Raw genomic sequence first — 14,531 nt, 5'->3', positions numbered from 1 at the left:
GAACCCCTCAAAGTCATCCATGAGGGTTGGAATCAATGTATTCTAAATCCTATTAATGTTGATATTTTGACCTCTTCCCATGAATCACAAATGTCCTTGTGGCATTTGTGGCAAATGGCATCGAGAACGGTCAATTTTTTCCAGAAGGTTTTCAGTCAGCTTTGCTGAGATCCATCAGAGGAATCACTATGGTAGCTATAGCCTTACAAAATGTATACTAATGAATAGTAGCAAAAACATAAGCTTTAAGGTCAAGGTGTCTTCAAATCCTAGTTTTACATTTTATTAACTTTCATTTGGAGCAAGTTAACTTGTCAGAGCCTTAAATTCTTATCCTGTAAAATATGATTTATTAATTATTAAGGTTAGTTAGACAAGCCTAACTAAAGGAGCCTTGCATAATACCTGGTATATGGGTATTAACTTCAGTACATACTAACCCCCACCCCTACCCCATGTGATACCATCCGTCAGAGTTCTGTTGGATACCTTAAGTGGTCTTAGACCCTCAGGAAGAGCTAGCTTGATTAGGTAATGATCTTGTATTAGTAATGTCTGTTTTTTTTCTTTTTAAAGAGTTTTTAAAAAGTTGAAGGGATGTGTCTTGGTTGTTGCTCCTGAAAGGGCTTTGACCTTTAGACGAATTCCCTCAGCATTTTTAGGACAGGATTTTTTTTTTTTTTAAACCCAATTTCTTAGGTAACTCTAAATTTCTCTGGTATACCTGTCTTCTAATACCGTTTTCCTTTTGTTAGATTGTATGGCTTAGTTCTGGATCATCCACTAGAGTTGACTACATACATTTTGCATGTTTATAGCTCTGTTCTCTTTATATTTTCTTTGTTCTTTGAGGTACTAAATAATGCATTTGCTAGTGACTTGCTGTTGGTGGAACTTATCTCCATTTTGTATAGGTAGGTTCACTAGATTCTTTCCTTTGTACATGTGCGTAAGTCCCTCGTTTTCGAGTTTTATTTTCTGTTTAATACTGTGTTTTCTGGTTGGACTGACTGTAAATTATCTGTAGGATTCTGAAGAAATTAATGGAACAAATTAATATCACAGTCATAATACTTCAGAGTTCTGGCTTTTTGTTAGTGACTTTTTTTTTTTTTTTTTTTTTTTTTTTCGGTACGCGGGCCTCTCACTGTTGTGGCCTCTCCCGTTGCGGAGCACAGGCTCTGGACACGCAGGCTCAGCGGCCATGGCTCACGGGCCCAGCTGCTCTGCAGCATGTGGGATCCTCCCAGACCGGGGCACAAACCCGTGTCCCCTGCATTGGCAGGCGGACTCTCAACTACTGTGCCACCAGGGAAGCCCTGTTAGTGACATTCTTAATGAATGACATGCCAGAATAACTCTTGGGTACACAAGAATTATATTTTAAAAGTCTAATATAGATATGGGTAAGGAATAGTTAAAGAAAATACCTATTTCATTGAAGGATATTGGGAGGAAAGTTAATTTTCGTATTAGTAAATAACAGATTTGACAGTATAATCCAAAAAGAATAGTTTCGTTCTAATCTTTCAAATTACTTTAAACATGAATATCTGCAAATATTAACTATGATAACCCTCAAAATAACTTGAGTTATATTAATGTTTTTGAAGCAGTAGATGAAATTACGCTTCATTAACTAATTTTAAACTTTTTTTTAGGTAAATGAATTGGTGGATGCCAGAGATGTCGCCCTTGGTGCTTGGTTTGAAGCACGTATACATAGTGTTACTAGAGCTTCTGATGGACACTCACGTGGCAAAACTCCACTGAAGAATGGCAGTTCTTATAAAAGGACTAATGGAAATATAAATCATAATTCCAAAGAGAACACAAATAAATTGGACAATGTACCCTCTACGTCTAACTCAGATTCTGTTGCTGCTGATGAAGACGTAATTTATCATATCGAGTATGATGAGTAAGTGCTCATGCTATTGAGGACTTCATTCATGTTTTTGTTTGTAGAAGCAAAAAAATCTTCTATCTCAAGATTGTTTTCAAATAATAGTCTTTCAGAAGAAATCATCTAGGGGTCATGTTCGGTCTAGTACCATTTGTTTTTGTTTGTTTAGTGGTTGTAATATAATAAGAGCTCCTCAACATTTAGCATCTGGCTCCTAAGTGGTTTGTTGTTTTGGGTATCCTAATACCTGGCTTAATTTAATATGTAAGGGTTTCTCTTTGTCTGGTCCTCTATTAGGGTTTTTGCTATGTATTTTAATAATATTCTAGAAAGTATATAACAGTGTGTAATGTAATAGCATTCATTCATTTATTTATTTATCTTGGCCACGCCGTGGGGCATGTGGGATCCTAGTTCCCCAACCAGGGATCGAACCCACGCCCCCTGCAGTGGAAGTGCGGAGTCTCAACCATCAGACAGCCAGGGAAATCCCTGTAATAGCCTTTAGAATGAGGTTGAAATATTTTCTAAAAGCTATTATTGGGATAATTCACATAAAATTTATACATTTAAAGGGTACAATTCACTGTTTTTAATATATTCATAGGATTGTGCATTATCACACACTACTCTTAGAACATTTTTATTTTCCCCCCAAAAAACTATATGCCCGGCAATCACTTCCCAATCCCCCTCTCCCAACAAAAAAATTTTTTTTGAATTTTATTTAATTTATTTTTTTTATACAGCAGGTTCTTATTAGTCATCCATTTTATACAACAAAATGTTTTTAAATGTTCATGTGAAAACAGTATTAAGAACTTGCTTTGAGGGCTTAGACTTTAACACTGAATTATTTTCCTTACCTATTTTCAAAATCCTAGTACAAAAGTTACTATGGGGAAAGATTTAATGTTTATTCAACACTAAATGATCTTTGTCTTCATTCAAGTGATATTTTAATATGTATAGAAAGTATGAAACCAAATCGTTATCAGGTGTGAGTTCAAGATCCTAAAATGGTTTTGATTTTTCTTAGCAAAAATGGTATAAAAGACTGGTGTCAACTCAGATTTCCAGGATACCTGGAAAGGGGTCAAAAGTAGATCCCTTTCATCTTTTCTGATACTTCTTATGGTTTTAGTTAACTTGCCAACGTGGCTTATTTCAAATGTGCAGTCATACTGTTTTTTACCATAGTAGATGATAATAGAAGCAACAACTAGCATGGGTATTAATATCTTGGATTGGCCAGGACTGGCAATATTGGTAAATCGAGCCTGGGATAGAAAGGGATTGGAGTTGATGTGTTAATAGTAACCAGTGTCTGGGTTTATGAATACCATGGCAAAGAGGCAAGAGTGGAGGATTTAAGCTATCTGTATATCGGCTGTCAACAAGTGGAGTTCTTGATTTGCTTCAAGTTTTTATTCTATTTCTTGGAGAAAAGAAGAAATAACTCAGAAACCTGCTACCTGGGACCTGATTCTGGCCAATAAAGGAGTTATTATTTGGCCCCCCCCCCAAGAAAAATTGTATAGAATGGCACAGTGTAGAAATAGGGTAAGAAGCTTTAAACACTAAGTAAACTAAGGCTTATTAAATTTTTTACAGTTTTAGGGGCTCTTAGTTGGTTTTGGAATAAGACTTTCCAAGGGATAGACCTGAGTTTGGTACAATGTTAGAACATAAATCACAGTATCTTAGTGTTTATTTGGTTATTTTTTAATGAAGAAGTTTGTCTTGATTAGAATGAATGTTGGTCTAAACCCAACATGCATGAGAAGACTAAAATTATCTGTCCAAAATAATTTTACATGATGGAATTGTTTCAGTGTTGGCAACTTAAAGATATGGTAGCTGAACTTTCTTTGAGACGTAAGATATCAGAAGCTTAGTAAATGTCATTCATATCTTCAAAAAGAGAAAAGGACTATACAGAGTAAAGTATGAAATAAATAAAATAGTTGAGTTTCTGGATAAGAGTCCCAGATAACAAAAGGCTGTTATAAGCATCTAGAAAAAATCATGATCCCATATGGATGTGATAAAGAATCCTGTTAAAGTTTCTTTCGTCACGGTTATCAGAAAAGTTAAAAACTATAGTCAAGTTCATGTTAATTTCAATAACTTATTAAACAAGTTCTCACATTCTTGGACGGAGGATGCATTGAAGACAGATTGTGGAGTATATGGCTTAGCAGTAGTAATAGATTCTTATTGAGTAGTAAGCTCCAACTTAGTTAATAGAATGTAGCTATCAAATAGTTACACTGTAGGATGTTTTATTAGAAGTAAGATATCTAGAACAAGACTGGTGGTGCTACCGTTTTACTGGCCTGGTTATTCTCTACTTGGAATATTGTTTTCCATCTTCGTACTTTAAGAATAATACCAACAGGACATGGTGCATCTTTAGAGTAGAGGTCAAAATGTAAAATCAACATGAAGAATAGCTAAAAGAACTAAGTATTTACATTGAAAAGACTGGGATCAAGATAGCTTTCATATTTTAAAAGCTCTGGGTGAAAGTTCTGTACAACATAGAAGGTAGGTTTCAGGATAACATAAACTTCCTACCAGTCAAATCTCTAAAGATAGAGAATGGTCTGCACTGAGAAGGAGACAAAAACAAGCGTTGGCTATCTTCAACCTTAGACAGGGGGAATTACTAGAAATGTTACATTGCAAAGGGAAATAAAGTTAGAGGTCATTAATCCAATCACTCTAATTTTTACTTCCAAAACAGTATTTGTCAGACAATTTTTTTGTACTTAATAGACTTTAAGTACATAAGGCTGCCATCCCATTCCATTTATGATTCTAAATCTGTCATTTCTCTCAATGAATTAACTTCATTTTTCTCATAAAGTTGAAAGTAATCTGCTTAATTGTCTCCAAACTCTGAGTGCAGCAGTGCGAGTGCGTTTTGAACAGCCTGTCATTTAGCCAGTGCAGAGAGGTATTGTACATGGGACCAAGGAAACCCGTTCAAGGAATTCTTCTGGGATTTGCAGTGTTTGTCAGTTTAAAATGGCACTGTTCAAAGGTTACTTTTGTAGTGACCTACAGGTCCTAATATATTAACCAGGCTAAATGAATTCTCAGTCTTTGAAATGAATTTCATTAAAAGCATTGCTGTCTCAGAACAAGATTAAGTAGGTATACTACTCTGCATCTTCAATCCCCACTCCAGTCAGCATAGTTAAAACAATTTTTAATCTGTGAGAAGTGATACGTATTAAAATTTATAATGTTACTTATTAGGTAGATGTGTTCCACAAAACAACACTCCCAAAAGCCAAATCTAGTAGTTGACATTGTTCTAGAATCTTAGTGAAATCATTTGTTTGCTAACCTTATTCCATTTTTCCTCTCAAAATTATGGATATAAATATTCTGAGTGCATAAAAAGCAGGTTATGTTAAGAGATCTGTTTGAAATGTTTTAAGGTTTAAGAGTTTTACTGTTTTCAGGGGTCCCTTTTCTATAGATTCCTTGATGAATATAGACTGAATTGAGAGCTTCCTACTGCAAATAATATAAAGCAAAATTGTGGAGTTAACATCGAAGTGCCTGCTACAAAGAACATATATGTGGGTTTGTTCTGTTTTGTTTTTTCATGATGGCTATTCTGTACTATTCATCTGTCATCACCCTTGCCTTAGCAAGGGCTGTGTATTTTTAGGATTAAACCAATCCAGTAAGTACTTTGGGAGAAAGAGCTAGCAGTACAAATATTAAATCTAGACTTTAGAGATTTAGATTCCAACGGATTCTTAAATCTTCTGTAAAGTTTTAACTTCTTAAAAGCAGCTTTATTAAGGTATAATTCACATAGCATTCAATTCGCCCATTTAAAGTGTAAAATTCAATGTTTTTTTTTTAGTATATTAACAGAACTGTGCAACAGTCACCACAATCTAATTTAGAACATTTTGGTCTTCCACAAACCCCTTACCCATTAGCAGTCACTCCCTGTTTCCCTACCCCCACCAGCCCTTCCCCCAACCCCTCTCAGCCATAGGCAATCGGGAATCTTCTGACTCTGGATTTACCTATTCTGGACATTGCATATAAGTGGAATCCTATAACATGTGGTCTTTTGTGACTGGCTTTTTTCACTTAGCATAATGTTTCAAGGTTCATCCATGTTGGAGCTTATATCAGTACCATATTCCTTTATTGTCAAATAATGCTCCATATTACCACTGTTTATTTATCAGTTTATGGACACTGGTGTTTTCTACTTTTTGCTGCTAGGAACCTTCATGTACTATTTTTTTTGTGTAGGCATTTGTTTTAGTTTTTTGGCATGTATGTGGCAGCAAGATTGCTGGGTTGTATGGCAGTTATGTTTAACCTTGGGAAGAACTACCAGACTTGTTTCCAAAGTGGCTGCACCATTTTACATTCCCATGAGTTGTGTATGAGGGTTCCAATTTCTCCACACCCTCACCAAAACTTTGATTAGAACCATCCTATAGTATAAGAGGTATAATTAACCTACAACATTATGTTAGCTACAGGTGTACAGCATAGTGATTCAATATTTCTATACATCACAAAATGATCACACCACTAAAGTGTGTTTATTGGGGAATGACTATGCCTGCTTGAAACTTTTGTTTTTAGTGGTATTTTGGGCAGAAAACAAAAGGGAAGGGGATTCAGAAATGAGCAAATGTCAAGGTAATATAGGCAATTATAAACCCGTGGAGTGGTTAAATGGTCAATTAAAGAAAAAGAACATCAAATTTTCCCTTATTTCATAGTAAGCTTGTACTGTATATTTCCATAGCTTTCTAAAAGATGTCTTTATTCCCATTAGTTACTTTCTGTAGTTACGTAAGGTTTAAAAATTTTAAGGGTCCTGAACATCTAAATTCACAAATCTGTGACTGCAGTCTTGTGAGAGTAGAGATCCTGAAGCTAATTGTGGTGATGAGCCATGATCTTGACTTATAGGCAAGTAGACTGGGAAAGGGGCAATCATTGCCTTAGTGTTTCTGGTAGGTTAATATGTCTATAGCATAGCTTACAGCAATTTAATTACATTAACTCTCATGTGCCAGACTCTGAGCTAACTTCTTACATGAATGCTCATGTAATCGTTACAATAACTATAATGTTAGTTACATTAACTTCCATATGAAGAGACCATGGCTTACTTACATAACTTGCCAGAGGTAACATCTGTTAAATTGTCTGACTCCAGAGCTTAAGGGTTAACCAATATGCATTATTGCCATTCTGCCTTAAACATGGTACATGTAATTGGTAATAGCCTACATAACTTCAAAGGTCAACCATTTTGTATGACCTAAAGACTTGCTTTAGACTTGGCCTGGGTTTTAAAGCAGACAGCACTCATACAACTTTGAGTTAAACCCTGGGTATGTAAGCAACTGAGGCCACACTACTGAATTTAATCTTTACTCATCATTTGGCTGCTTTATGAACAGATAAAGGCTTAATTCCTTACCCTGCTTCTGTACTAAGAAACATCTGTTCTTAGTGGATTTGGTTTAGATTCCTCTTAATTAGACTAGCGGTTCTCAACCCTAGCTACACATTAGTTGTCTAGGAAGCTTTAAAAATATCAGTGCCTAGGACCCACCTCCATAACTTCTTGTATGATTGATCTTTGGGACCTCAGGGGATTGCTGTCTCAAAAGTTCCTCTGTGATTCTAATGTGTAGCCATGGTTGAGAACCACTGCCTTAGACTAGCGGTTCTCAAAGTATAGTCCTGTCCAGGAACATCAACATTACTTGTTAGAAATCCAAGTTTTTGTACTTACTACAGATGTAATGAATCGCTGTCTGAAGGTGGCCCTGCAGTCTGTGTTTTAATAAGTCCTCTGGGTGGTTAATATGTATACTCAAGTTTAAGAACCACTCACTGATTCCCTTTTGTACAGCCTTATCAGTTGCTACTAAGAACCAATATGGGGGAAAGGGGTTGATATGACAATTTAAACATAGTAAATACATTAAAGGCTGGAGATGATATACAATACCTGAGGAATCTGAGTATTCATCTTTATTTTAGTACCGGTATAGGTGGCTTATGGCTTGTTGATTTTTCCATTTCGTTTCCATATACATAAAGGATTAGTTAAGTCTTTTTCTAAAAGAAATTATATTTCATTCCAGCTAAATGATCTGTATCATTTAAATGAGGGACCATTTTCCACTATGCAGTCTTTATCTGTACCTTGGCTAACATAGAAAGCAGTATCCATCATGTGTTTGTGGAGAATTTATCTTTTATGATGTATTGGTACATTCTTTTTTTTCCTTTTTAACCAATTGAAATATTCTGTTTTGAGTTTTGTGGCAATTTTAGTATATTATCATTCACATAATGTTTCTTTTGACTTGATAATTTCTCTGAATTCCCCAAACTTGCACTTCCTCTTAAGAACTCAAACCCCAACCCAGACCATATAAAAGGAAAGGTTAACATGGGAGTAGTAGTTGCAGAATTAGCTCCAGAACCACTGTTTAAAAAGTATTCTTTATTTCTTCTGTCTGCTCCATCAACCGTTAAGTATTGGTAAATTCTTGAGTGGGGGAAAATACTCTGTAGTAGTTGAATATTCTGAGATCTAGTTCTGGCTTTCCTTTGAATTAGACTCTTAAATGCATCAAGTCAGTCGTTCTAAGACAAGCCTTCTGAATTGGACTTAGGGTTAAACTAGATCTCAGAATCTCCCCATATACCTTCTTCTAAGTATTCAACAGGTACATTTACAGGTCAGTTAAAAGTGAATTTGGGAATACTAGTCTTGTTAGTGACTTGCTTTTTTAAATTGCTTTATTAAATTTAGTGTTCTAATTTAGAGACCTTGATTTATAAATTGGAGCTGATTTCTATAAAGAGAAATGTAAGCTAGAAAACACATAGTAGTTTGAACAAGGAAGTATATATATAAAGAGGGAAAATGCTTATGAAAGTTATTTTATTTCTGTATCATATCGTAGTGAATTGTCTATGGCTAGGCAAAGTTGAAATCTTTAAACATGAGAGAGTTTTCATAGTGACATGAAAACTACTTATATAATCTCTCATGCTCCATATTGTTCACATTTCAAATAGAAATGTCAGTTTACCTCAGAAACAAACTCTTTTTGTTTTGACTTTTTAGTAAATTATTCTGAAGTACGCTTTTTAAAGCATGGTTCAATAATTCTCTTGTTAAAACAACACTATGTGCCAGGCACTATACAAGTACTTTTCCTGGATTATCTCATGTAATCCTCATTAAACAATCAATGAAGTGGATACTTTTCTAAGTGTAAAGAGGGAATAACTGAGACTTAGAGAAGTTAATATACCTAGTATTGAATAGGTGATAAGTGGTAGACTGAGATTCAGAAGAGCACATACTTAGAACCACTCTACCATACTACCTCTCATTTTGAGAGAAGCATGCTTATAAAATACCTTAATGTATAAATAAGTATATATAAAATATTATAAAGCAGTTACGTTTGCATATTTAAAAAATTTCTATCATTCTCTCCAGTTATCTGTCACAGAACAGAAACCTTAAATCAGTAAACACCTGTGTGCCTTTTTCTGTAAGGAAAATGCATAGCTCGCTAGTATTCAAAGGATTTTTAAACCAAATAGGTTAAACTGCTGCTTTTAACAGCGTGTCAAGGTTCTACCACGAGATTGAGATCAAATGGAAATGTCATAGCATCACTTAGAACTTGGAGGGTAACTTACGCTAGGCTACAATTAAAAGCTCTTCTGGCGAACGTCTTAGGATAATGTTGTCATTGCTGCCAGCATTCTCTTAAGATTTTTTGAGCTGTTCTAAGCTTGTGGTGCATGCTTTTGAGTATTCTTAATTATGGCTACTGCAAATAGAAGTCAGTGAGCCAATTCTGAAAAAAATCAAGTGGTATTTTTAGATAAAAGTTGCTGTTCTATAAAGTAACAAAACTGATTTTCTTGAATGTATTGATGTGATCTATTTCTAAAGGAATCCCAAAAATGTTTTAATGATGTCTGGGTTTTCATGGGAGAAAAGGAATAAGATTTAAAAAAATCAGATCAGAGTGTCATGTTGATCTTGAGTAGGGAGCTATAAATGAGAGGTTTAGTTTCAGAACCCTGGTGCAGTGACCAGTCTCCCCATTGTTTTTTGGTTGTTACTGACATGTTTGCCAAAGACTTAGAATATTTCCTCTTTCTATGACTTGCAGTGTTCTAAATGGATGATAATCAAAAGGAGGGCAGAAGAAGTTAGATCTTTGACTTTATTGTTGCTCTTCTCTTGTGTTAAAAGATCACTTGGTGCTTAGAAAAATGACTACAGGTATCAGTTAAAATGACTACAGATTATCAATTGATGTCACCTTTTCAAATTTATACATTAGTGTTTCTCAAAACGATGGTCAGCAACACTGCTGATTCACCCAGGTACGGTATTTATAATGCAGATTACTGGGGGATACCAGATCCCACCCCCACTCCCTGCATTGGGTGGGCCTGGGGTAGAGCCCAGGAATCCGCTTTTCAGAAAGCAGCCAGGAGCCTATTAAGTATACAGAGCATTGGTTCTCTTATAGGCTGTATAGTTTTAGTCATTAGAATCAGAATTTGCTTTGAATTCTAGGTCTTTGGTTGAGTTTTTTGCTTTGTTTTCTTTGAACTCATTCACCTTTAATTTCCTCATCTGTAAATACCTACTTGACCATGTTCTTTTTTTCCCCTAATAACCTTGAAACGTATCCAGTAATAATAGTCAAATTTTCTGCTTTTCATTTATTAATAAAGCCAGGTTATTTTGGTAAGTACTCTTAAATAATTTATCTTTGGCATAGGTATCTTTTAACCTGATTACATTGTTTCCTCTATTAAAACAGTTATACACCATTGTTAACATGTTGTACAAGTGAGATATATTTCCATGTAATATGTAAAGTCCTACTGTAAGCAGTTTTAAGTAAGTTATTTTTGTCTGTGAGTAAGCTTTACATTTAAGGTGTGAAACTGAGTAAGGTCATCTGTTAGATTAAGAAATGCTTTCTTTTTGCATGTAGTATGACATTAAAGATTTGCTAAACTAGAACATGCCTCCAGGTGAATGTTGTCCTTATTTAAGCATTTTAACACCAGGAAGCCATGTTTTGAAGGAAGGTTTCAGTGATAGTGCTTTGCTTAATACTGTTTGAGTCTTCTAAAATGCTTAGTTAGCTTACAAGTCACCTAAGGAAATGTACTTTTACTATTTTATAACAAACCTGTTTTAAAAATTGTGCTTAATCAATTTCCCTGAAATTTAATTCCCCAGGTTTTACTCAATGATTTGTTAATTGAAAACACAATTGGTTTTTGCTAAAATGTCACATAGTTCAGGATAATCAAAAGCATGTACTCTGAAGGATATCTCTAAAAGACATCTAAAGAGTATTTGGAGCAATGAAAATGTTACTGGGAAAAACAAGCTTAAGGATATTTAAGGCTTATCTGAGAATGTAGACTTTATAACACCAAAGTGTTTCTAAATTCTCAAAGATGCAGAGTAGCTAACTAGAATAAACTTATACCTGTATTTGGGGTAATACCTTGACTTCAGGTTCTAAGAACAGAAGGTCATGTAGAATAAGAGAAAAAAAGGACCCTAGTCTTATCCTTCCATAGCTGTATGTTGGCTCTTGGCACAGTGTAGTCAGCTTCAGTATGTTCCTTCTTCTCTGCTTCCGGTCTTTGGGGATATCTTGAGCCCTGTTTTAGAAGTTTTTCAAGCTTCTAACACTTCCCAAAATGTTTCAGTCTCCTGCAGTTTTCACCAGTGCAAATGCTGGAAGAAGTCAGCACTTGGACCAATTTGTAGAATTTGCAGTGGTTATCTTCAGCCGTACATTAGACTTCATGGGAGGCAGGGAATGCTGTGTTGGAGGCTGCCTATACTTAAAAAGACTTTCTCTTGTGTACTTGTATAAGTAACTGGAGCTAACTACAAGTTTCTTCGTTTTAAGAAATCCAAAAACATAATCTTTAAAACGCCTTTTTCTTATTATCTCTGTATAGAATTCTTTGTTCCCACTTAACTACCATAAAACACAGTGGTCACAGTTTATTACATTTTATTAAGAGCTTTAGTTATACAAAAGATTTTTCTATTTAATGAGTTGCATGTTTCCAAACATCTGTAGGCCTGGTATATCCCAAACACCCTAAAGTTTGAACGTGGTATCTGCTTCTCAATGAAAACTTGCTATTTTGTAGTGTTAAGTTCTGTGATAGAAAAATGTACAACTAGCTTTTAGAGTAAAGTTCTGAGATTATAAGGTAGAGAAGATACTTCTGTATTCCTGAAGGAGAGCCACAGGATACCAAGGATAAGGAGGTACAAAATACAGGGTTACCTAAGGGTAGATTAGTATGGCTGGAGTGTAGGAGATACGTGGTGAGTAGTAAGAAATGAAACTAAAGGTGAATAAAGATTTCAAGTTAAACATGGCAGATTAAGTTGCATGTTTGTCTTCACTCCTTCTTACACCCTCCTAGAAGACAGTAAAAGAATAAATGCGTAAACCCCCGAGGACAAAAAATATGATAGAAGTAAGACACAGAAGAGAAAGCAACAAAATTTTGGAAGGTAAGAAGCTAATGGGTAAATGATGCGTAACTTAGGCCAGAAAAAGCTGAAACCTAAGGATAAGCCAACAACAAGCAAGTAAATTGACATCGAAGAACCTTTGGAAGGTTCAGACCTTGGATTTACCAGGCACTTTGGACGTAGGCATATGGAATAAAACTGAGGAGAAGAGGATTGGTTTATTTATATGAAAGAGCATTTTAATCACTTCTACCCCACTCAAGGCTTAAATCAAGAAAGAGGAAAACATGGTATTCAGGAAATAGGATTCAACACAGGAAGTAATGAAAGGAGATCCCAGCATGACAGCTGTGGAACAGGTCTAAGCCTGAAGAGCAAGTTTTCCAGATTAGAATAGGACAGAGGTCTCTAGAAGATGTTTTGCAACCCAGAACACTAGTAGAGTACCTGAAATGTCTGAACGTAGAAGAGTTTTAACACCTGTGGCAGAATGGGGATAATTAATATGTACATGGAAAATTAAGCAAGTAGCAACCAAAAAGAAGGGTTAAGTACTCAACAGAAAACAAAGTTGTGAAGGAAAGGATTTATAATTAAAGCATACTTCATTAGTTAGCTATGAACACTTATTTAGTCAACATGTAAAAAAAAAATTGTAAAAAATACTGATTTTTACGAACAACTTGGTTTGTATAACATGCTTAAGAGCAAGAAATTTTGTCAATCCCTGCAAGATTATAAGTCCTAGAGCCAGGTGATCAGAGTTTGAGTCATGTCTCTGCTTCTTACTCCTGTCCAAGTAAGTTAACTTCTGTGCCATATCTGTAAAACGGGGATAGAATAGTGCCTCCCTCTATCCTAAGAGGTAAATACGTTAACACTTAGAGCAGTGCCTTGTGTTAGTAATTATAAGGAAGAAGAGATAGAGGCAAATGAGCTGTACATCAGGGATGGGTAGAATAACAGTTGGAAGTAAAAAGCAATGTGTAAGCATGTTACTTTAAAATATGCTGGAAAATAAAAGAAATAGCTAAAAGTTAAACAGTTACATCGGGGGAATAGAAATCAGTGTGGTGGACTGGGGCAGGAGGCTGCGTGTCCTCACTGTAAGCCTTGAATGTTAACTTAGAGTTTTGTACTCTTGTGGGAAAACTTCAAAAAGTGGGAAGAGCCTTTTGTTTGGATTTTAACTTGAAGCGCAGAGCATTTTATTTTTTATTGTAGAAATCTTTAAACTTATGCAGAGGTTGAGAGAAAGAACTCATCACCTAGCTTCAATCATTATGAACTCCTGGCCAATCTTGTTTAATCCGTACCAGCATCCCCAAGCACCACCACTGGATTATTTTGAAGCAAGTCCCAAATCTTAAGTTTTTTCAACCAAAAATAGCCTTAGCAGTTGTGGTGGGCACAGTGCTCAGATCTTCAAGACAGAACTTGCTGACCTGCAAGGAATGAATGCAGTTAACTGATAACTTTTAGCCACAGCACTTTTGATATCTGTGACAGTGTTTGAGCCAAAGCCACACTCTTTCTTGGCATCCTCCAGCTGGTGACTAAGTGTGGCAGCAGTTCTAGGGCCTGGCAATTATGCCCAACATTGCTCCAGAGCTCACGATTGGATTGGCGAAGATTTTGTTTGTATCACACTCTCATGTTTCTCTTTCTCAACCCTCTTTTCCTCTCCTTTCAAAGTGAAAGACAGCATCGTGGTCTAAGGGCTATTGCTTCCTAGTCCTACTCTTTCTATTTTTCGTAGGTTCATCCTGATCTTGACATCTTTTTTCTCAGTTGAATACTCTAAAAGGATTCTTTTTAAAGTGTGCAGAAGACAGCTAACATCAGGCCAGAGATTTACTACTCTTGTTTTTTGTTTGTTTGTTTGTTTTTTGCGGTATGTGGGCCTCTCCCTGTTGTGGCCTCTCCCGTTGCGGGGCACAGGCTCCGGACGCGCAGGCTCAACGGCCATGGCTCACGGGCCGAGCCGGTCTGCGGCATGTGGGATCTTCCTGGACCGGGACACGAACCCGTGTCCCCTGC

General features: G+C 35.9%; 1 protein-coding gene across 3 annotated transcripts in view; it reads left to right on the top strand.

The window, feature by feature from the left end:
- UHRF2 (ubiquitin like with PHD and ring finger domains 2) overlaps positions 1–14,531 on the top strand; it is a 74,870-nt gene that overhangs the window by 12,973 nt on the left and 47,366 nt on the right. For all 3 annotated transcript variants that reach the window (XR_002176325.3, XM_019934822.3, XM_033858108.2), the window contains exon 3: positions 1,662–1,921. Coding sequence is in view for 2 of the 3 variants with exons in the window: in XM_019934822.3 (XP_019790381.1) it covers positions 1,662–1,921 (260 nt within the window). In the remaining variant the exon portion in view is untranslated. The remainder of the gene's footprint in view (positions 1–1,661; positions 1,922–14,531) is intronic.

Source organism: Tursiops truncatus, chromosome 6 (genome assembly GCF_011762595.2).
Source record: "Tursiops truncatus isolate mTurTru1 chromosome 6, mTurTru1.mat.Y, whole genome shotgun sequence".
Lineage (NCBI taxonomy): Eukaryota > Metazoa > Chordata > Mammalia > Artiodactyla > Delphinidae > Tursiops > Tursiops truncatus.
The sequence above is the reverse complement of the archived record's forward strand: the minus strand, read 5'-3'. Positions and strand labels throughout refer to the sequence as shown.